The sequence below is a fragment of the Protopterus annectens genome, chromosome 11.part0, assembly GCF_019279795.1.
Source record: "Protopterus annectens isolate FY-2018-M chromosome 11.part0, PAN1.0, whole genome shotgun sequence".
Classification (NCBI taxonomy): Eukaryota; Metazoa; Chordata; order Ceratodontiformes; family Protopteridae; genus Protopterus; species Protopterus annectens.
This window is the reverse complement of record NC_056745.1, coordinates 1,564,698,575-1,564,722,735: the sequence shown is the minus strand read 5'-3', so window position 1 is coordinate 1,564,722,735 and position 24,161 is coordinate 1,564,698,575. Positions and strand designations below refer to the sequence as shown.

The window sequence follows — 24,161 nt, the reverse complement described above, 5'->3', positions numbered from 1 at the left end:
AAACCACCAGCTGCCACAGTTTTGCACAAAGGGGTTTCATCACACAGCTTGGAAAGTGGATGCTCTGTCTTTCAGTTGGACAAACCTTCATGTGTATGCCTTTCCACCTCTGCCTCTTCTTCCAAAGGTTCTGTTAAAGGTCAGACAGGACAGGCCAAGGATGATTTTGATAGCTCCAGATTGGCCTCGGCAACACTGGTACCCTCTACTAAGCCTCCATGGCCTTAACCTTTGATTCCACATCTGTTATCCCAGCAGGACGGTCATCTGCTCAATGTCAAGCTTCACTCTCTTCATCTGACAGCCTGGCATATTCTGTGTTGAAACACAGCAGGTCTCAACTTCCTCAACAAGTTTTAAATGTGATTAGGAAAGCTAGAAGACCTAGTACAAGGAAAGTGTAAATGGAAGAGATTTTTATTTTGGAGTAAAGCAAAGAATTTGGAGATTTCTGAGCCTAATTTGAGTATGGCTCTTCAATATCTTACTGAGTTACTGGACAAGGGTCTGTCCTTCTCTTCCATTAAGATTCATGCTGCAGCAATCTCAGCTCACTATGATTGTGACCCACCATTGTTTTCGCATCCTTTGTTCAAGCAGTTTCTTAGAGGGCAAAAATATAAGACCCCCAGAGAGCTCCTACTCCTGCTTGAGATCTCAATTTTGTGTTGGAAAAACTTACTCTACAACCTTTTGAGCCTGCGGCTACTGCTGAATTGAAATATTTGTCATGGAAGACTGCTTTTTGTTGGCTATTACTTCTGCAAGAAGGGTGTCTGAGTTGCAGGCCCTTATGGCAGTCGAGCCCTTTTGATTTTCCATAAGGATAGGGTATCATTAATCCTTCCTTTATGCCTAAGGTGGTTTCTAGTGTGGCTTTAAACCAAACTATTCATTTGCCTACTTTTATGCAGACCCCCAAAATAAAGGGAAAAGATTTTGCATACTTTAGATGTACACAGGCAATTCGTTATTACTTAAGCAGGACTAAGGATTTTAGGCAGTCTCAGCAGTTGTTTGTTTCCTTTGCTTTGAGTTCAGGGCAAGCCTGTGTCAAAACAAACTATTTCTAGGTGGATTGGCTTGTTATTCCCATCATGGCAAGGAGGTTCCAGCTGGGATTAGGCCTCATTCCACTAGGGCATATTTTGGAAGCAGCTACTTGGAGTTCAGTGCATACTTTCTCTAAGCATTATCACCTTCCTATCTACTCTAAGTCTAGGGTTGGTTTTGCCACAGCTGTTTTGCAAGGCATGTTGTCAGCTCCTGCTTCTTTATGATTTGCCAGCCTCCCTTACCTCTGCTTTGGGATTCTACCCAATAGTAAGGACTGCAGCAATGGAAAGCGAAGAACATAGTACAGTTTTGTACCTACCATAAATGTAGATGTTGATTCCATTGCTGCAGTCCAATTTCCCTCCTTCCCTCTGTGTTTAGGGGTGGTTGTGTAGGTGAGTTTCCTGCTTATATTTTTGTATATATTGTTCATGTTTTGGTGCAGGTATTTTGGGCCTTGTCTTTTAGGGTCTTCTGACATCTGGGGCGCCGACTGGATGCGGACTATACCCAATAGTAAGGACTGCAGCAATGGAATCCTCGAACATCTACATTTATGGTAGGTACAAAACTGTACTTTTTCCCTCTCGGAGCCTCGGCCCCGACATTGGCCTCGGAGCCATCCCTCTCTGTGCCGGGAGGAGTTCACGTCTCTTTGGAGCGGGGACCCTCTTCTCTGCCTGATAGGGGCGCCTTTGAGGTCATGAGTGTGCTGACTCCTGTGTCGGCTCCATGATCGGCCCATTCGGCTCCTCCCCCCATGGTGCCTGCTTCAGTCTCTGTCCAACCTCCTGACCCCAAGCGTGGAGAACAGACTCTCCAGGTCGCCCCATTGGGCGTATCTTCCTCTTCTGAGGCCTCCCCTGATCATTCAGAGGAGCCCCCTTGGAAGAGAAAATGTAAGAGGAAACCTGTTGACTCCCCCAAGTCAGTCACGTCTGATACCGACTTGGAGGATTCGGAAGGGTCCCCAAGGTCCCCCTCTGAGGATGTCTCTCTTTCAGCCATCCTTGAGATCCTTAGGCAGAGGGGGAACTGGACTGCCCTTAACCCTTCCGAAGACGAGTCTGTGTACCTGGATGCGTTTGGTTCTCGCCCTTCCACCTCCTGGGTGTCTCCACCTTTCGACCCACTCATGGAAGTGGTGGCTCGGAAGGCGTGGACAGCCCCGGACACAGTGGAACCAACTCCCCGCAGGCCCACTAAATTCATTACAGCCCCATCTGACCAGCAATTTCTGACAAAAGGTGTCCCTGTTGATGCCATGGTGGTGGCAGCAGCCACTAAGAAGGAATTAGCTGACCCTTCGGTGCCTGTCCATCCACCTAATAAAGAATCTAGGACAATGGACAGGTACGGGAAGCGGATGTTTTCTTCAGCGACCTTTTCCATGCAGTCGCTGAATTATCTGTGCCATTTCACCCTCCTTCAGAGGGATCTTCTCAAGGAACTGGGCAATACCCTTCAAGATCCATCAGCTGTGGGGTCTCCGGATAAGATTAACTCCCAGCTGGCGACCCTTAACTCTATAGTCAACTCCTCCATGCGGCTCATTTCTTATGCAGCCGATGGGGCAAGTAGGGCCTCAGGTACAGGCGTGGCTTTGAGAAGACATGCCTGGATGCGGTTATGTAACTTTGCTGACCCCTTTAAGGCATCCTTCACCAATAACCCCCTTCGACGGTTCGGCTTTGTTTGAACCACAGGTGAAGGATACCCTTGCCAGGTGTGAGCAGGAAGGCAAGACTCTCTCTGCCATGGGAGTCCGTTTTTCTACTCCCTCTAGACCATACCCCAAAGGTCAGAAGAGTGGAAAATGTGGTTTTGGAAACCCCAGGGAGTCGTGCCTGACGCACACGTGGCGAGTTTCCCTCCAGAGGCACAAGAGGAAACAATAATAGATGCCGCCCGAGGGGCAGAGGGGGGTCCGCAAAATCAGGGTAGCAGAGAATCTTTCTCTGACAAACCCTTTCAGCACCCCTGAGGGGCTGCCCGACTGTCCACCATCGGAGGCAGTCGGGGGAAGATTGTCACTGTACCCAGAAGCCTGGCAACTCCTCACACAAGACAAATGGGTACGGTCCATCATATCCGAGGGTTACAAAATCCCCTTTGTCCACACCCCTGTACAAACAAACAAGTCCCTTTCAGATGTTCCACCCGGTCTAAGGGAACAAGCAGTACTAGAAATTTCAAAACTGCTAGAAAAAAGGGCCATCCAGCCAGTCCCAGCAGACCAGCAAGGATCCGGGATTTACTCCAAGTTCTTTTTGGTACCAAAAAAGGCAGGGGCCTGGAGACCCATTTTGGATCTCAGCAGGTTAAACAAATCTGTTCAAAGAACGAAGTTCCGGATGGTCACGCTTCAATCCATTCTACCCTTTTTGGGTCAGGACAATTGTGGATGTGCTCCATAGACCTTTAGGATGTGTACTACCATATCAAAATGGACAGACGCTCCAGAAGGTTTCTCCGCTTCCAGCTGGGAGCCAGTCAGTATCAATTCAGACCCCTACCCTTTGGTCTCACCACAGCCCCCAGGGTGTTCACCAAATGCATGGCAGTGGTTACGGCTCACCTGAGACGGCGAGGATTCCAGGTGTTTCCATATCTAGATGACTGGCTCCTAACTGCTTCCACCAGGCATCAGCTATTGCGAGCCAGGGATTATACCATCCAAACTTGCTCCAAGCTAGGTATCTCTATAAACTTCGAAAAGTCTGCATTGCCGCCCTGTCAATCTATAACCTTTATAGGCGCAAGATTAAATACAAGAGAGCTGTCCGCAAAACTTCCCTTAGAAAGAGTATCAGACATTCGCCAACATGTCCAGACCTTACTACAGTGCAAGAGAATTCAGGCAAGATTTGTACTGAAAACCTTGGGTCTCATGGCAGCAGCAATCACATTACTTCCCCTGGCTCGTTTTCACATGCGGATTTTTCAGTGGATGCTTTTTACCCAATGGTCGTTTCAACAGCTTCCGATGTCTCACAACATAATAATCACCCAATCATTAAAAGACCACCTTTCTTGGTGGATGGTCTCTCAAGTACTTCAAGGAAGACCGTTTGTTCTTCCTCCTCCTGTTGCCACAGTGACAACGGATGCCTCCCTGATCGGGGGGGGGGGGCTTTTTCGGGGTAGGACTGTCCAGGGCACTTGGCAACCTCTAGAGTACCACCTGCACATAAACTTCTTGGAGATGAGAGCGGTACTTTTAGCGTTGCAAGCTCTTCAGGACTCTCTACCCACCGGGACTATTGCAATTCAGACGGACAATATGTCTGTAGTGTGGTACATCAACAAGCAGGGCGGAACCAGGTCTTATCCCTTATGTCGAGAAGCACTCAGACTCTGGCAATGGGCAATCTCCTGTCAATGGTTTCTGATAGCAACACACATCCCCGGGAAGTCCAACGTCATAGCAGACAGGCTGAGCAGAGCTATTCTCATGCCTCACGAGTGGTCTCTCAATCAGTTAGTAGCGGACAAAATTTTCCACAGATGGGGTCAACCTTGCTGTGACCTTTTCACAACCCCTCTAAACAGCAAGTGCGACGACTTCTTCACTCTCTTACCCCTCCCCGGCCACTCCCCTAGAGACGCTCTAGTTCACGATTGGCCCCGGGGTCTTCTGTGTGCATTCCCACCTTTTCCCTTAATTCCCAAACTGATTCAGAAAGCAACCGCATTGGGATCCGGTATGATCCTCATTGCCCCTTACTGGCCTCGACAAATTTGGTTCCCTTTCCTGCATCATCACCTGCTGGAGCAGCCCTGGAATCTGGACCCAGTGCCAGACCTCTTGGTCCATCAATCGGACTGCAATCCCTTCAGTCTCTCAACCTCACAGCTTGGTTGCTCCACTTCCAACCTTAGCCAGGCTTCCACATATTTCTCAGTCAGTGTGTGAAATCATCCTTTCTTCGCATAAATCTACTACCAGGAAGACTTATGCTAGTAAGTGGAAACGTTTCTCTTTCTGGGCAGAGGCTAGAAATATAGACCCTTTTACAGCCCCTGTCCATCACTTCTAGATTTTTTGGCAGAACTTTTTCCAGCAGGTTCCTCATCTGCCACCATTAGAGTCCAGTTGGCTGCTATCGCTAATTTCCACGCCGGCCTGTCCGAAACCAGCATCATGTCCCACAAACTTTGTAAAGCCTTTCTTAAAGGGACTATTTTACTTAGGCCCCCGATTAAAGATCCCCGCCTCCGTGGGATTTAAACCTAATATTAACTTCCTTGATTCTCCCTCCTTTTGAACCTGCAGCCTCCTGTTCCTTAAAATTACTCTCCTGGAAGACTCTCTTCTTAGTAGCCATCACCTCAGCTAGAAGAGTGTCGGAACTTCAAGCCCTCTGTATTTGTCCTCCTTATCTTGTATTTCACAAGGATAAAGTTTCACTCAGACTAATCCTTCCTTTTTACACAAAATACCTTCCGAGACAAACCTGAATCAGGCTATTGATCTTCCTGTCTTTTTTCCTAACTTTTCGAACAGAGCTGAACAAAAGTTTCACCGATTGGATGTTCACAGGCAATTACGTTTTCATTTTGATAGGACTAAACAAACAAGAAAATCGGACCAACTCTTCCGGTCCTATGCTGAGGGCAAGCAGGGCCTGCCAGTTTCTAAAGTAACCTTATCCATGTGGTTGGCCTCTATTATTACTTTGATTTATCAACTGAGACATAAAGAACTCCCTACAAAACCAAAAGGTCATTCCACCAGAGCATTAGCTACGTCGGTAGCTTTTCAAGCAAGACTACCAATGGAATCTATTTGTGCTGCAGCCACATGGGCCACTCCTCATACTTTCATTTCACATTACAAGTTGGATATGGCCTCCAACAGATGAGCTGATTTTGGCTCCGCTGTGCTCAAGAGTCTGTTCCGATGAGCCACCCAGGGCTAAGGTGCTAGGGACGCTGTCCCATCCAGCAAGAATGAAGGCCCGATAGACAACTTAACATTAAGAATTTATGTACCTACCATAACGTTCCATGTTAGTTGTCGTGTTCTCGCCTTCTTTCTTGCGTCCCACCCTCCATCCCCCTAGCCTGGACAGACTGAGAAGAATCCCTTTTGAGGCCTTCTTCCTCTGGTTGACTCTCTTGTAGGATGTCCTTCAAGGATGCATCTGCAGTCCTTACAAATGGGTTGTCCTGTCGTCAGGCAGCCCTTCGGTCGGCCGGATTCCAAAGTCTGGGTCTGGCCTCGGCTGGTGTCGCACTTCACCCGACGTCATAGCTGCAGTTCTTCGGGTATAAAGGCATCAGCCGACGCCATTTTCCCCAGTCTTTCTTGCCGCGTGGCGCCCGAAGCAGAAGCTGTTCGCAAGTGCCGGTCGGTCAGAACCAGAGATTACTACTACAAGTACCGAAGACTTCTAAAAAGCTAAGTACCCCGTTGGGGACTCTTTCTTGCCTCAGCCGATGTCAGAAAAAGTGAATAACTGTTTAAATTGTGGGAAACAAATACCTCATAAAGATTTCCACTCTTACTGCTTACCTTGCTTAGGCCCAGACCACGACGTAGCAGCTTGTCTAGCCTGTGCTTCTTTCAACCGACAAACGCTTAGACGTCGTTCGGAATTTGCTGAAGAGTTTTTCGGCTCTGCTTTTGCTTACATTATGCCGTCGGATCCTCCGACTACGCAAATTTCTAAAAAACGCAAGGAAAAGGACCGACACTCGCTGTCCACGGTTTCGGCCGAAACCGCGGTTAAGCCAACCGCGAGTGTCTCGGTTTCGGCTGAAACCGAGTCCACGGTTCTTCCTTCGGCCGAAAGCTTGCCACTTACCGAGGCCTCATCCAGCTTGGCTGTATCTGCTACTGAAATCCCACCTGCTCTTGCAGGTTCACAGGATTTATCCGATACTATCCCTTTGGATATTTCTACCCCTGCACGTGGAGCTGCTAGGCCTCCTGCATCCATGTCGATTAAGGCCTTTGCCAGGGCTAAAGCAGCAAAACTACCAAAACTGTGCCTGCTAAGACCCTCTCACAGGCCCAGTTCTAGTTCACAAATGCTTAGTCTAGCAGAGGATCTCATTTCTTTGATCCGGGGATCCCAACCACATCCAGACAGGGCCTCTCACCCTCCTCCAGAGAAGAGGACTAGAGTAGAGCCCCTGAGCCAGTTTCTTCAGATGGCTCCTCTGATGAATCAGATAATTCAAACCCTCCAGAGGCCCCTTTTTCTCCTTATGAGGACTCTGATGCAGAAGAGTCCATTCCTTCTGCCTCTCCGCCTGAGGAATTTTCTTTTGGGAAACCTTGCATGCTATGAGCGAACAATTTCAATGGCAGGGCCAGGATTTTTCAGACTCTAGGAAAAGGCTTAGAACCTTTTTGCATTTGCCACAGCATAGGCCTTTAGCCATTCCTCCAGTACTTACTGTTGTGGATGATGCTTTTAATGATGCTTGTACTGCTCCTGATTCTCTTCCTCCGGCCCCTGCTAAGTCCGATAGGTACTACAGGGTTCCGGACACACATTATCATTTGTATAAGGCCCCTTTTGCAGATCCCAAAACTATCTCCCAGGGACCCAAGGCTGTAGCCAGCTACCTCTACCAAAAACCCCCTCCCCTCTGAAAGGGAATCTAGGGCCTTAGAGAGATGGGGTAAAAAAGTTTACACTTCTGCTACTCTTTCCACTAGGGCCTTGAACTGTCAATTCCACATGATTCAGTATCAGGAATTTGTTAGACCAGTTAACTAAAAAACTGTCCTCGGATGAACCATTAGACAAAAACTCTGTACAGGAAATGGTACATAACATTCAGCAGGTCAGTAATCATTCCTTAAAATGCGGCTATGAAGCACTGGAGGCTTCATTTAGATCAGCCATGACTGGCACAGTGATCAGAAGACATGCATGGTTAAAAGAACAGTCCTTACCAGACCATGTTAAATCAAAGCTCCTAGATGCTCCCATGGATAAGCTTAATTTGTTTGGCTCCCCTGCACAGCAGGTGCTGAAGAAGGTGGAAGAGAAAGCAAAATCTGTCCAGACAGTCAAGGATTTCTTGCAGGTCCAGCCTCCAAGGTTTAGCAGGAACTGGCCTTCCAAGAATTGGTCCTTTCCAGACACCTCCAGAGCTCCGAGAGGCAGGAATAGGCGCTCAAGAGGCAGGGGTCAATCCAGAGGTGCCTACAGGGGATGTCAGTGGCAGGCTAACAACCAGCGAGGTGCAGCCACAGATCCAGCCACCACCACTTCCACAGGACAATCACAGTGACTTGGCTCTGGCACCGCCTACCAGGGAACAACTAGAGGCACCCTTAGGCGGGAAGCTAGCCTTATTTTCAGTAAACTGGCATTACATCACAGGAGACAAATGGATTTTACAGACAATAGACCAAGGTTACAGGTTTCACTTCCATACTCTACCAAGGAAGAGAGGAATGCCAAACCTACCTCCAAATCAGAAGACAGAAGCTCTAGAACAAATAACTCACTTACTAAGGATGAGAGCTGTAGAAAGGGTACCATCTATGGAACAAGGGCAAGGATTTTATTCCAGACTCTTCCTGGTACCAAGAAAAGAAAACCAATGGAGGCCTATTCTCGACCTGTCCGCTTTAAACACATACCTCATTGTTCCAAAATTCAAAATGCTGACCCTACAGCAGCTTCTTCCCATGCTGGGCAAGGAGTCTTGGCTGGTAACTCTAGATCTCAAGGAGGCATACCTGCACGTCCCCATACGACCAAATTGCAGAAGATACCTCAGATTTCTTGCAGGATCAGAGCATTATCAATTCTCAGCATTGCCCTTTGGCTTATCTACTGCACCCAGAGTATTCACGAAATGCCTGGCATCAGTAATTGCTCATTGCAGGCTTCAGGGAATTCAAATTTACCCCTACCTGGACGACTGCCTGTTACAAGCGGACAACAAAAACAATTAACAAAAGATTTGCAAAGGGTCATTCATCTACTACAAGCCCTGGGATACACAGTCAATATAAAAAAGTCAAGGCTGATTCCATCCCAAAGGATAACCTTCTTGGGTGCAGATCTGGACACATCAAAACAAATGGCATTCCTGACAGTAGAAAAACAGGAGCAACTCCCTTTCTACTTCATGGCATTAACAAAGCAGAACCAGCTAACAGCAAGAAAAGTCCTGCAAGCTTTCTGTTACATGGCATCCTGCATAATATTGATTCCACATGCCAGACTACATATGAGAAAGTTACAGTGGTACCTAAGGAATTTATGGTCTCAGCACAAGCACAGCCTAGAAACCCAAATTCCAATAATTCCATGCCTGAAGCAAGAATTCCAATGGTGGGCTCAGGCCTGTCAATCAAACAAGGGACTGCCCTTCCACAGCACTCAACCAAGCCAGACCATCACAACAGACGCCTCAGACCTCGGTTGGGGGGCACACATGCTGGACAAGTGCATACAAGGCTTATGGACTCAAGACCAGCTGCACCTACACATAAATCAAAAGGAAATGCTGGCAGTAAAACTGGCAATTCAGGCAGTCACACCATTTCTTCGACAGGGTCAACTGCTGATAAGGACGGACAACACCACAGTTATGTGGTACATCAACAAACAGGGAGGCACACATTCGTACCCTCTATGCCGGATGGCAATGGACCTCTGGAATGTGGCACTGAGCTTCAACATTCACTTACAAGCAATTTTTGTGCCAGGAAAAGAAAATATACTAGCAGACATCCTAAGCAGAACTACCATGGATGCCCACGAATGGATGCTGCATCCGGACATCTTCAAAACCATTACAGGGAAATGGGGACTACCAGAAATAGACTTATTTGCATCCCCACACAATCACCAACTGAAAAAATTCTGCACAAGGGCGTACCACCCACTTGCTTGGAAAGTGGACTCCCTATCTTTCAGTTGGAAAAACCTGACAGCATATGCATTCCCACCTCTTCCTTTGATGCACAAGGTGCTATTGAAGATCAAAGAAGACCGTCCAAGGATCATCCTGATAGCTCCAGACTGGCCAAGGCAACATTGGTACCCATTACTGAGGTATGTCTCGGGAACAAATATGGCCTCTGCCCTAGTTCCCTTGCTGTTAACACAGAACAACTTCAAAACCCTGCATCCAAACCTGAAAACACTGCAGCTGGCTGCCTGGAACATTGCATAAGACCAAATAACCCAGATTTATCTCAGAGTTAAAGACATTATCTTGGAGGCTCGCAGACCCTCAACAAGAAAAAATTATTCAGCAAAATGGAAGATATCTCATTTGGAGTACTGCAAAAGGAGAGAATGTGTCACTGGTAAACATAGCTAACATCCTGGAATACTTGGCAGAGCTCTTCCACAACGGCCTGTCCTATTCTTCCATTAAGATTCATGCATCAGCTATTTCAGCAGAATACAACTTGGATCCTCCACTCTTCTCACATCCTCTGCTCAGGCAGTTTCTGAGAGGAATTAAAAATGTAAAACCACCTAGGAAGCCACCATTGCCAGCATGGGACTTGAAGTTTGTGCTAGAAAAGTTGACACTCCCTCCTTTCGAACCAGCAGCAACAGCAGAATTACAATACTTATCATGGAAAACTGCTTTCCTGCTTGCAATCACTTCAGCAAGAAGGGTATCTGAGCTACAAGCATTAATGGCAGTACAGCCCTTCCTGATCTTCCATCAAGATAAGTGTCCATGAGAACTAATCGTACTTTTATGCCAAAGGTGGTCTCCAGGGTATCTTTAAATCAAGCTATCCACCTACCTACAGAACAGGGGAGAAAGACTGTTGCATACCTTGGATGTACATAGGCAATTACGTTACTACCTGGACAGGACCAAGAGCAATAGAAAAACTGACCAGCTACTGGTAGCATATGCAACAGGAATGGAAGGAAAAGCAATTTCAAAACAGACAATCTCTAAGTGGATAGGAAATTGCATTAGATTTTGTTACTCCTACCATGGGAAGAAAACTCCAGAAAACATCAGGCCTCACTCTACAAGGGCTACAGCCACTACCACAGCTTTTCTACGAGGAGTGGCTACCAAAGACATTTTAGAGGCTGCTACTTGGAGCTCCGTGCATACATTTGCCAAGCATTATAATTTACCTTTATACTCCAGATCCCGAGCAGGTTTTGCCACTGCTGTTTTGCAAGGGATCTTAACTACCATAATCTTATTTCTCCTCCTCCCCAGTTTGGCTATGGTATTCTACCCATTTGTAAGGACTGCAGATGCATCCTTGAAGGACATAGTACAGTTTTGTACCTACCATAAATGTAGATGTCCGATAGGCATCCATCTGCAGTCAGGATTACCCTCCTTCCCTCTGTGGTACTCCTAGGGTATTTGCCCATCTTGTAGCTAGCTGGGGAATCTATTATGGTGTATTTGTTTGTATATATGTACATACATGCTTATTTTTGTTTGCTCTCTACTATTTGGAACCATTTGCATTTATCCAAATTTAGCCTTCCTAGAGGGCACCTGGCATCTGGGGCAAGAAACACTGAGGAAAATGGCGTCGGCTGATGCCTTTATACCCGAAGAACTGCAGCTATGACGTCGGGTGAAGTGCGACACCAGCCGAGGCCAGACCCAGACTTCGGAATCCGGCCGACCGAAGGGCTGCCTGACGACAGGACAACCCATTTGTAAGGACTGCAGATGCATGCCTATCGGACATCTACATTTATGGTAGGTACAAAACTGTACTTTATGTCCTCTGTTTTTAGCACTGTACGTAAACCTTGTAGTTTGGACAGGTGTCTCCAAAAATGTGTTTTTTCCATGGTGTTAGCTCTGCCAAACGAGATCTGGGTATCTGACGCCTAGCATTGTGGGATATGGGGAGGCCTCGAGCCGGTAAATGGCTCTCGAGCTTTAGTAGAAGGCTGAGTCGGAGTCAAGGATCGGCTCCGAACCCATCCAGCAAGAAAGAAGGTGAGAAGAAGACAACTAACATGGAAAACGTTATGGTAGGTACATAACTTCTTATTCCACACCTATTGTTGTGGTAGGTACATAACTTCTTATTCCACACCTATTCCCAAGTTTATCTTTTTTGTTTCAGTCAAGTGCCTGGCACCCATTTTTTTTATATATATAACCTATACTGTAATTTGGATCTGCCCCCACCCCCCTTGTTTCAATGATGTTTTCTTAAGTAAGGCTCTCACAGCTTTCTGCTTTTGTCTCATGTTTTCTGCACATCAGCAGTATTTAATTTAGAGCTAGGAAAAATGTCATGCTGTTCTGATATTTTCCTCAGGTTTTGCAATTCTCATCAGGAAAACAGTCCATTGTGTCCTGTTGCATTTCTTCTAGAAGTGTGTGTGTGTGTGCGGGGGTCAGCCCAGAGGCCTTGTACTTCACCAGTGTATTCTTAAGACTGTAGTTTTCTTCAACTGAGAAGACTGTGCATTGAAGTCAGATTAACAATTCACTGAAGGTTTTTGTGAACTGTAGCAGTCTTCTGGTATTGCCCAATGTGCTAATTTAGTGTTGCCCTTCACAGACTGTATTGTTGCATTTATTTTCTTGATCATTTTCTCTCCTTTAATCTGTGACATAAAATTAGCCTGCCATGGCCCAGCGTTAAAGTACCATGTTAAGTTGTCAATCTCGCCTTCATTCTTGCTTGATGGGTTCGGAGCCGATCCCTCGGCTCCGACTCGGCACTTGCTTTAGCTCGAGAACTCCTTTTACCAGCTCGAGGCAGCCCCATATCCCATGATGCAAGGCAGGAAGTACCCTGATCTCGTTTGCCGCTTCGCTTGGGAGGTCTTCTCTTTACCAGCTCCTGGTAAGTAATTCACTTTTGTGATATTTAAGCCCCTTTTTTAGTTAAAACTAATTTTTGATAGTTTATTTTTAATTTTAACCTTTTCTGACAGAAATCCCTGTCTCTTTTAATTTTTAGTCAGTCAATTTTCCTATCCCTTCCCCTGTTAGGGTGTGTGTGTTGGTGTTTTTTACTAAATACCTTTTGGTATTAGTTTAATTTATTTTGACTGGTGTGTGTGTGTGTTGTGTTTTAGGCACCATGTCTAAGGAGAGGGTTTCAGGTTTTAAGAAGTGTGACTCGTGCTGTCAGAAGATGTCTCTGACAGGGGGTCACACTTCTTGCCTGTACTGTTTGGGCCCTCTTGACCTGCAGGACTCCTGTGTTATTTGTCACTCCTTCAGCCAGAGAGTCCTGCAGGAGAGACATAATAAGTTGATTCTCAGGGGTCTTCTTAAGCCGGAGGGCTCTCCGGCTAAGTCGGCTCCACAAAAATCAACCAAAACTGCCAAGGCCCAGGCTTCTGTTTCTAAGCCTGCGGCCTCGGCTCCGACTCGTATAGAGTCGTGATCGCTCGGCTGGAGCCGATTCTGAATCCACAAAGCTTTGGCGATGGCTATCGGTGCCGAATCTGCTGACCACTGTGGTGTCGGCTCTGATCGGCTCTGACACCCACGGGCATCGTGTCGGCTCCGATCGGCTCCGACACCCATGTGGCACAGGCATCGGTGTCGGCTCCGATCGGCTCCGACACCGTTACCTTGGTAGCTGTATCGGCTCCGGCTGGAGCCGATACATCGAGCGTTCTGCGGCTCCGGTCGGTGCCAACAGGATCAGTAGTATCGGCTCCGATGGCCCATTCAGGAAGAGGTCGAGGTCTCCTTCCTTGGAGCCGATACTTCGGCTCGGCCGCCTCTTCTATCGGGCGGAGCCATCGGAGCCGATCTTCAAGGTCATCCAGGTTGTCAGATCATGACCTAGAGAGTGGTCAGTAGATTGCTCAAGTCACAGGTACTGGCCCAAATGCTACACAGTCCGTCTCAGCAGGCGACTGTTGGTCCACACCCCGTTACTGTTCCTCCTTGACTCTACCCCAGAGTTTGGAGTTGGAGTCTTCGGGCATGGGTACTGCTACGGCTCCGAGACGGATAGCTCCGTCTGTCCCTTCAGCCCCTACTCTTATCTCCTCTTCCTTAGAGGGATTCGGTGGTCGGGCTTCCATGGTCTCCTCCGAGGGGTGAGTGGCATCGGACCCTTGTCCGAGCCCGCTCTTCCCTTGGAGCCTCGACCTTGGTGAGCTCGGCTCCGACATCTGCCTCGGAGACTTCCTTTCGGTGGCCCCTGGGTTCCTAGCTCTTGGGCGGGTTCTCTCGGACCTGCCTGGGAGGGGAGCATTCGAGGTGATGAAGAGTGTACTGGCCACTGGTATCAGTCAGCAGTCTCTTCCCGTAGCTCCTCCCTCTATTGTACCTGTTGACATCTCTGCCACTTCTCTTGCTACAGGACCCAGAGATCCTCCGCCTCAGGTTTCCCCATTGGGAATTTCCCCTCTTCGAGGATTCTCCTGATGTTTGGGAGATCCTCCTAGGAAGAGGACTTGTAAGAGGAAGCATGTAGACTCCCTGAGTCTGTCACCGGATACTGACTTTGATGAGTCAGAGGGATCCCTAGATCCCCTCTGAGGATGTCTCCTTCTCAGACATCCTAGAACTTCTGAAACAGAGGGAAACTGGCCCACCAACAATCCCTCTGAGGATGAGTCAGTATACCTAGAGGCGTTTGGATCTCGGCCCTCCACCTCCTGGGTGTCTCCGCCTTCGACCCCCTTATGCAGGTTATTGCACGAAGGCGTGGACAGCTCCTGACTCTGTAGAGCCAGTCCCTAGGAGGCCTTCTAAATTTATCACTGCCCCTAGTGACAAACAATTCCTTACCAAAGGTGTCCCGCTGATGCCATGGTGGTGGCTGCGGCCACCAAAAGGAACTTGCAGATCCTTCCGTGCCGTCCATCCTCCTAATAAGGACTCTAGGACCATGGATAGGTATGCAAGCGGATGTTTTCCTCAGCGACCTTTGCTATCGTTGGCTGAATTATCTTTGTCACTTCACCAGACTCCAGAGATATCCTGAAGGAGCTGGGAGAAGTAGTTCAGGATCCTACAGCTGCAGGGGCCCAAGAAAAGATTGCCGCAGCTAGGAACCCTCAATTCCATTGCTAACTCCTCCATGCGGCTAATATCTTATGCTGCGGATGGGCGAGTAGAGCCGCAGGCACAGGTGTGGCCCTTAGACGCCAAGCCTGGATGCGGCTATGTGATTTTGCGGATCCCTTTAAGGCGTCCTTCACAAATTCTCCCTTTGATGGGTCAGCTTTGTTTGGCCCTCAGGTGAAGGAGACCTTGACCAGGTGTGAGCAGGACGGCAAGACTCTTTCTGCTGTTGGAGTCCGTTTTCCACCCCTTCTAGGCCTTATCCCAAAGGACAGAAGGGTGGGAAGATGTGGTTCCGTAAATCCCAAGGAGTCACGCCCGGATTCACGTGGTCAGTTTACCCCTAGAGGCAGAGGGGTAACAACAACAGGCGCCGCTCTAGAGGCAGAGGGGTCCGAAGAACCAGGGCAACAGGGAGTCTCTTCCTGAGAAGCCCTTTCAGCATCCCTGAGGTGTTGCCCGGCTGTCCCTCCTTGGAGGCAGTCGGGAAGATTATCACTGTACCCAGAAGCCTGGCATTCCCTCACTCAAGACAGATGGGTACAGTCGATCATATCCAAGGGTTACATAATTCCTTTCGAGGAAAGTCCTTCCCCTCAAGTTCCCTTCCAGATGTACCACCCGGTCTAAGGGACATTGCAGAGTTAGAAATCGCAAAACTACTGCAAAAGAGCCATTCAGCCAGTTACAATAGACCATTCAGAGCCGGAATCTACTCAAGGTTCTTTTTGGTCCCCAAAAGGCGGGAGACTGGAGACCAATATTGGATCTCAGCAGACTCAACAAGTCTGTGAGGAAGACAAGATTCGAATGGTCACTCTTCAGTCAATTCTGCCCTTCTTACAGAAGGACAACTGGATGTGCTCAATAGATCTTCAGGATGCGTACTATCACATCAAAATTCACAGGCGCTCCAGGAGATTTCTCCGCTTTCGGCTGGGGTCCAGTCATTTCAGTTCAGAGCCCTGCCCTTTGGTCTCACTACAGCCCCAGAGTGTTCACCAAATGCATGGCAGTGGTCACGGCTCACCTGAGGCGTCAAGGATTCCAGGTGTTTCCGTATCTCGGCGACTGGCTCCTGTCAGCCACCACCAGTCATCAGCTTATACAAGCCAGGGATTACACAATAGACCTTTGTTCTCATTTGGGCATCTCAGTCAACTTGAAAAGTCATTCTTATTGCCCTGCCAGTCTATTACCTTCATAGGCAAACTTAAACACTGTTCGGATGTCAGCTACCCTTACAGAACAAAGAGTTTCAGACATTCAGACTCATGTCAGGATCATTCTGGCCAGCAAGAAGGTACAGGCCAGAATGGTTCTAAAGGTATTAGGTCTCATGGCTGCGGCCATTACTCTTCTTCCCTGGCTCGATTCTACATGCGCCTCCTTCAGTGGATGCTGTTCACACAGTGGTCATACCAGCAACTCCCAATGCGTCACCAGATTCTGGTGACACAAACATCAAAGAACATCTTGCTTGGTGGATCACATCGTCTCAGGTTCACCAAGGCAGGTGCTTTGTACCTCCGTCCCGATAGCCACTGTCACCACGGATGCCTCCCTGATCGGGTGGGGGTCATTATCAGGGCAGGATGGTTCATGGGGCGTGGCAACCGTTCGAGTACCATCTGCACATAAATGTCCTGGAGATGAGAGCAGTGCTTTTAGCGTTGCAAGCCCTCAGCGACTTTCTTCCCGTAGGGACAATTGCAGTCCTCACAGACAACATGTCTGTAGTTTGGTATATCAACAAACAGGGCGGAACCAAGTCCTACCCCTTGTGTCGAGAAGCTCAGACTATGGCAATGGGCGATCTCCTCTCATCGGTTTCTGGTAGCAGCGCATATCCCTGGGAAAACCAACATTATAGCGGACAGATTGAGCAGAGCTATTCTCATGCCTCACGAGTGGTCTCTCAAGCAATCCATAGCGGAAGAGATTTTTCTGGAATGGGGTCGTCCATGTTGCGATCTTTTGCTACTCCCCAAAACAGCAAATGTCCAGACTTCTTCAGCCTCTTCCCTCTATCAGGCCATCCCCAGAGGCGCTCTGACCCAGGATTGGCCCCAGGGACTTCTTTATGCCTTCCCTCCATTTCCTCTGATCCCTCAGGTGATCCAGAAAGCTACCGTTTGAGAGCCAAATTGATTCTCATTGCCCCTTACTGGCCTCGACAAGTTTGGTTCCCGTTCCTCCATCGTCACCTTTTGGTGCAGCCGTGGCATCTGGACCCAGTGCCAGATCTACTGATTCACCAATCCGGTCAGCTGCACCGGTCAATCCCTTCTCTCAACCTCACAGCATGGTTGCTCCACTTCCTTCCTTAGCCAGGCTTCCTTTGATCTCTAACACAGTTAGAGATATCATAATAACTTCACTAAAATCCTCTACCAGGAGGATTTACACAAGCAAATGGAAGCGTTTCTCTTATTGGGCTAAGGCCCAAAATATTGATCCTTTTACTGCCCCTGTTCAGGCAGTTCTGGACTTCTTAGCAGAGATTTTTCATGCAGGCTCCTCTTCTTCAACAGTCAGAGTTCAGTTGGCTGCTATTTCTAATTTTCATGTCGGGATAGCAGATCATAATATTATGTCCCATAGGCTCTGCAGGGCCTTCTTGAAAGGAATTTTCCTACTAAAGCCTCCAATCAGGAATCCTCCTCCTCAGTGGGATCTAAATTTAGTGCTGACATCCTTGATTCTTCCCCCTTGAGCCAGCTGTTTCTTGTTCCTGAAATATCTTTCTTGGAAAGCGTTATTCCTAGTGGCTATTACATCTGCCAGGAGGGTGTCTGAACTTCATGCTCTTTCAGTTCGACCCCCTATTTGATTTTCACAAAGACAGAGTATCCTTGAGAACTAATCCATCCTTTTTACCCAAGGTCGCTTCTAAAAACAATCTGAATCAATCCATTGATCTCCCCGTATTTTTTCCTAACTATTCAGATAGAGCTGAACAAAAGCTACATTATCTTGTCGTCCACCGTCAGCTCAGATATTATTTGGACAGAACAAAAAAATTTAGAAAATCTGAGCAACTTTTTGTTGCCTATGCGGATGATAAAAAGGCCTACCTGTTTCTAAAGTGACTTTGTCCAGATGGCTTTCTTCGGTCATCACTGAAATTTATACGATCAGGGGAAAACAGCTGTGCTCAAAACCTAAAGCACATTCAACTAGGAGTTTAGCTACTTCTACAGCTTTTCAAGCTAGACTGCCTTTGGACACTATTTGTGCAGCGGCCACTTGGGCCACTCCTCACACTTTGTTTCCCATTACAAATTGGACTTGGCCTCCAGGGACAGAGCCAGTTTTGGCTCTACAGTCCTCAAGAGTTTGTTCCATTGAGCCATCCAGGATAGAGGTGCTAGGGACGCGGTCCCATCAAGCAAGAAGGAAGGCGAGAATGACAACTAAACAGAAAGAAGGTAAGTACCGACCATAACGTACCATGTTAGATGTCTTCTCGCCTTCTTTCTTCGACCCTCCCTCCTTCCCCTGGCCTGGACAGACCTTGTATAAGAAACTATTATGCTAAAGACCATTCAGACCTGGTCCTTTTTCCATCTGTAAGTTTCTTCTTCCTTTGGGAAGTATTTTATGCTTGGTGTTGTTGCCCTTTTGTCAACAAACGAGATCTGGGTACTTCCTGCCTTGCATCATGGGATATGGGGCTGCCTCGAGCTGGTAAAAGGAGTTCTCGAGCTAAAGCAAGTGCCGAGTCGGAGCCGAGGGATCGGCTCCGAACCCATCAAGCAAGAAAGAAGGCGAGAGAAGACAACTAACATGGAACGTTATGGTAGGTACATAACTTCTTATTTACTAAGAATGTGCAAATTGATTAGCTGCACATTTTGGGAGGTCTGCAGTGCAAAGTATTTTCTAGTAATTGCCTTTCAGCTAATCATGTCAGTAAAGCTGCTGTTTCTCTTGTTTACTGCAAAAGAAGGGATTGGTTTGATGTGGCAAGAAATCAGAGTGACAAGCAAAGCAATGAGAAGATGTGTAAAATCCTACATTGCTAACTACTGAAAGAGAACTTCTTGACAGAGCAGTGACTTGCATCCATCACTTCCTAGTACATGTTGCACAATTACAGAAAAATTCCAGTTAGCAGCCTTATGCCTCTGTTAGAGGAAAATATGGTAGGGGGAGTGTTACTGATGGATTTGTTGAAAAATTTCTTGAAATTATTTTATTATTGTATGTATTGATGGTAAATAGCCTGATACATTCTAATTGTTTTTTATATTTTTCTCTGCATACCTTCAGAATACATACAGAAATATGCAACAGAAGAGGCACTAAAGGAACAAGAGGAGGGTACTGGCGACAGTTCATCAGAGAGCTCCATGTCTGACTTTTCGGAGGATGAGGCCCAAGATATGGAGTTATAGTAGCGGAGCTACATTTTCCACAGCAAAGACTATTTCCTAACCACGAGGAGCAGACTATAAATATTCATATTTAAATAAAACAATTTTTTTTTATTACTAAACAAGGTTTTTATGGAGAATAGCATTGGTATATAAATATATATAAATATATATATAAACCGAGAAGGAGTGAGATTTATACATCTCTTTCTTTCTTTCTTTCTTACATGCTGTAGATCTTTATTTCTTGGTCATTTCTCAACCCAAGGAGCTTAACATTTCCACATTCCACTTTGGTTAATGACGCACCCAAAACTACATGTGATCTCAAGAGCTTTTTTGCAAAAAGTCAACTTGTGTTGATGAAACTCTTCCTCTGACAATAGAGAAGGATCTGGTAGGTAGGTCTGATCAGTGACACCATCTTCTTTACCGCTGGTTCCAAAGATATTGGCTTGGGTACTGAGGTAAAATACAAAAAACCTGAAGCTACATTGTCTATGATGAGGGCAAGGGGTGGTGTTCCTCTCATTTTCCCCAGCAGGCTGAAGACTTGCTCACAAACTGGTACTAAAGCATTTAAATGTCCTAGATGAAAATACTCTTTAATGGACATTTTGATAGCATTTAAAGACTTAAAATATATATATTTATAGGTTGGGTTTTTAATACTTTTTTTAATCAAAGTTCTTGTCCTCTGGTTCAGTGTCCTGAAGATTACCAGGTAATTTACTCTTGGAGCATTCATCTCAGAAAGCCTCTAATTTTTTTGAGTGAAAGTAAGAAATTTTAGAAAGTGTCTTTTGTAGCTTTTGGCTCCTTTAATTTCCCACATTGACTGTTTAAATGACCAGTGTACGTCAAAGCAAGTAAACCTATGCATTTCCATCTTAGAGTGATACCGATAGTAAAGCAATAGAATTTGTTCTATATTTTTTATGGCCAGACTCAACAGATCCTCCAGTCTTGCTTCATAGATATGGCTTTTTTATTTACTTTATTAAACATTCTTCTTGGATTTCCTGCTATGAGGTGAACTGAACTACGTAGCCCTGTAGGGCAGAATAGTAAAGATGCAAAGTTTGTTGTGAAAAAAAAAATTAAGTGAATAAGTGATTTAAAACCAGCACAAAATTTAGGAAGAACGAACTAGACTGAAAGAAGCATCCTTTTGATTCCTGTACCAAACTTTTCTGAAATGTTTGCGATTCACTTTAGCCTTTTGAGGCAACTTTCATCCTTTGATGAAGGAAATTTTATTTTTGTTTGATGCCAGAACAACAAACGAGTACTGTTATGGTTCTGATCTCATCAGGGTAAGTTAAGTCTCTATGCCATTAATCCTTGGTTCTCTTACCTTTGTCAGTCCTTTAAACATTAGGCACTTGAATACTATAATTCATGTGTTCACTTTTTTTTATATTTTCAGTTCATTTGATTGGGGGGCATTTTTAATTATGTAAGCAAAGTTTAAACCACAACACATACGAAAACAGAAAATGGGAAAAGGCAGAATTGTCGTAACCATAGAGTACAATCAGAATTTTTTGTTTTGCTTCTGAAGATTAGTTAGGCATTAATTTTCTTTGGCATGTTTGTTTTCCTAAATAAAAATGAACACACAACATTTTATCATCTCTTCATTTGTGCACATGAAATGTTTAGAAAGGTATAACTTGTTTTTATCATTAGTGTAGGTACTTGAATATGCCGAAGTAAAATAAGTGTAATGTTTGCAGGAGTAGTTGGTTACGGATCCACTTGGATATTAACACAGCAGATGCAACACTCATTCTCATTGCGTTTGTTATTGAAAATTTCTCAATAGTTGCAGACTAGATGGTGGTATGAGCTATAACTAAGGTTTTAGTTGTGTTTAATGCTTGCAAGTGGAAGGATTTTCTTCTGGCCCTGAAAATATCTTAATTTTGTATGCATATTATTGCACTCTTATGCTCTTCTCTGCTAACCATTTTAGATGCATGTTTCTAACCATTTTCATTACAAGAAATTAATGTCTTGTTTTCAGAAGCACCAAGCTTTAGAAGTGTGTGTAGGAAGTTACTGATGCTTTCATTGCGTTAAATAATGTGTGGTAATGGCTACTGTGTTTAGTCTTAACCAATAATACATTTCAGAATCTTGTCTGCAGTTGACGCTGCTAAGGAAATCACTGTTTTTTTATGCTATTTGGCATTTTTTACTTTGATTTTAGTTTGCCGTATTGTAATGGCAAATTAAAGATGCATTAAGTCAAATTATAACATCCAGCAAGTGTGTTACATCTTGAACAAATATGAACATTAAACTGGTAGGTTCATTGACGTTAAAATGTCAGATCAGGCAAATTATAAGTTATTTTGTGTATTGCAAATCAGTGGTGAAACCTGTCATAACCCTTTTCTAGTTTATTGTGCATTTTAACTTTCCTGCATTAAGGTTAGTCTTACGTTCACCTTTGCACTTTTATCTTCTTTTCATCCCATTTTCCTTTGTGTGGGTATGTATTTCATGGGAATATGCATATGGTGCACTGTTGGCTGTCAGTCTTCCTTTACCATTAAAATTTGGAGTCATCTTAAGGCAGTTGCACACTCAGGTAGCAGTTAGTTCAAAAACTGGCAGTGGGTACAGCCTGTCAGATGATGTGTACAGCTGTTGAGTCACTCATGTCAGTTACATTTTGACATTGACTGTTGTGTACTGAGTGCTCATGAAATTTAGTCATTAAGAAAGTATTTTTTTTGTTCATTTTATGTAGTCCCATCCCACCTTATAACTTTAAGCTCCATGTGTTCCAGTCCATTGATTCTCTGCCTCCTTATTTTTCCCTTTTTAGGAATAAAGGCTGAGAGCCTCTTAAGGCTATCAAACTGCAAGGTTGGACTTCCTGTTTGTTGTAACCCACCCTTTCCCCATTATTCAGTGTCAGTGCAGAATGTTCTGTTGTTCCCCATTGTAGTGTCCCTTTCACACAGATGGAGACGCACAGACATACATGTGCATACATTGTTGCCCATCAAGTACAAGCCTTCAAAAGCTGTCAGTCATATATAAAACACCGCCCTTGGTGAGGAGAACTTGTAATCATCTGCTCAGATCCATTCCCACACACGACCTGAGAATTTGGGTTGCTTCTGTCAGAGTTGGAAAGTTCTCTGTATGTCACTGGTTTGGCTTGGGAATAACTCTTTTTCAGGTTTTCAGTATTTGTGGTATTTTACTTGACCATTGTATTTTTCATCCCAGACTTTAACCAGGCAAAGTATACCCCATTTCTTCTTCCTTAACTGATGTAAACCACCTTGCCCACATGGTAGGTGTAATGAACATACTCCGTCAGGAGTTGGCTGCTGTTAGTGTGGGAACTTGGGGAGAGGTTGTCACTCTTTAACCATGCCCCCAAACTTCTTGCATGCATAGGATTGCAGTAGCACATCGGAGAATCCATCCCACTCTGTGGAATCTCTCTCATTTCTGGTATTATAACAGATTTTTTTAGATTTCTTGATGTGCCGAAAATCTTGAAATATCGTTTGTGTATGGAGTCATTTTTGTTTAATGAAAAGTTCAACCTTAATTAAGTCACTGTGAAATGTATACTTTTAAGCTTCTCCCTTCCATCTGGTTTATAGTAGTGCCCATGACATCGGATGTTATTGCAGCTGTGAAACGCTGTCATCTTCATAGCAGTTTCTGTTACTTGAATGGACAAGTCTGCTGCCAGGTTGAAGCTATGTAATTCCTGCTGTCAGTGGATTTGGCCAGCTGCGCACTGTGTTTACACACACACTGCATTTAAGGAGAACACGCATTTTATTTATTTAATATATGTAAAACTTACTGTTGTCTTTGTTCCCAATATGATCCACCCGCACCCCCCAATCTCCTCCTTGGCCAGATGCATGGTAGATGTTTATCAAAATCCACTTGAAATGTTTCCATGTTCAGCTCCTGAATAATGGCTTTGTATGAAATAGCAATCTGTGCCTGTCTTATTGTGGTTTGCCCTAGTTTGGCTTAGCAGAGTAGCATGCGAGGAGTCCCTGTTGTCAATTATTGCTGTCTGTATTCCATGTGGATTAGTTGTTAGGATAAGAATGTGGAGTGTATCCTGTTACTTGGCTGGCTGTATAACTAGAAATGAACATTCTTTTTCTCATTTCCTTCAGCATCTTAGTAAGGTAAGCTGCCAGCTCCATATTACCTGCATTTGCCCTGATAGTGCAGAGCCTGACAGGTTGGTTGTGGCTTCATTTTGATGCATTTTGGCCTACTGTTTAAAAACTAAGTGTGATTTATTGACTAAAATGCTAGTCTTTTAACAATGAAAGTATAACATTAACTTTATACTATATTTCAGTTAATTTACAACCATGGCAAACCAATTATCTCATTCTGTCTGCTGGGCTGAAGAATTCAGTTTTAAAGATTATGCTCTGCCAAGAGGGGAGTCTCTTTGGGATGCCATGAGAACTGTTTTGCATTCTTTGCCATCTCTTTTATTTCTGCTCCACATAATGTACAAGATGCTGCATTTAAGAGTGTTCACATTCCTTTGTGCAGTACTGAGTTAGAAAATGGCATTGCTGCATCTTGCTTATAACTTTTAAGTTATGACTACTGCATGTTTGGCTTCACATATGGTATTGCTCTACTAACCCAGTCCTTGTGCATTACAGACCCTAACCCATACTAGAGTTTCTGCAATCTGGTACAATTTTCTTCTGTAGTCCTTTTATA

General features: G+C 45.4%; 1 protein-coding gene across 1 annotated transcript in view; it reads left to right on the top strand.

Annotated features, from left to right (window-relative positions):
* UBE2H (ubiquitin conjugating enzyme E2 H) overlaps positions 1-21,045 on the top strand; it is a 940,085-nt gene extending 919,040 nt beyond the window's left edge. Inside the window, exon 7 of the mRNA XM_044088848.1 lies at positions 19,315-21,045. Within this exon, the coding sequence (XP_043944783.1) occupies positions 19,315-19,439 (125 nt within the window). The 3' untranslated portion in view covers positions 19,440-21,045. The remainder of the gene's footprint in view (positions 1-19,314) is intronic.
* Positions 21,046-24,161: the final 3,116 nt, after the last annotated feature.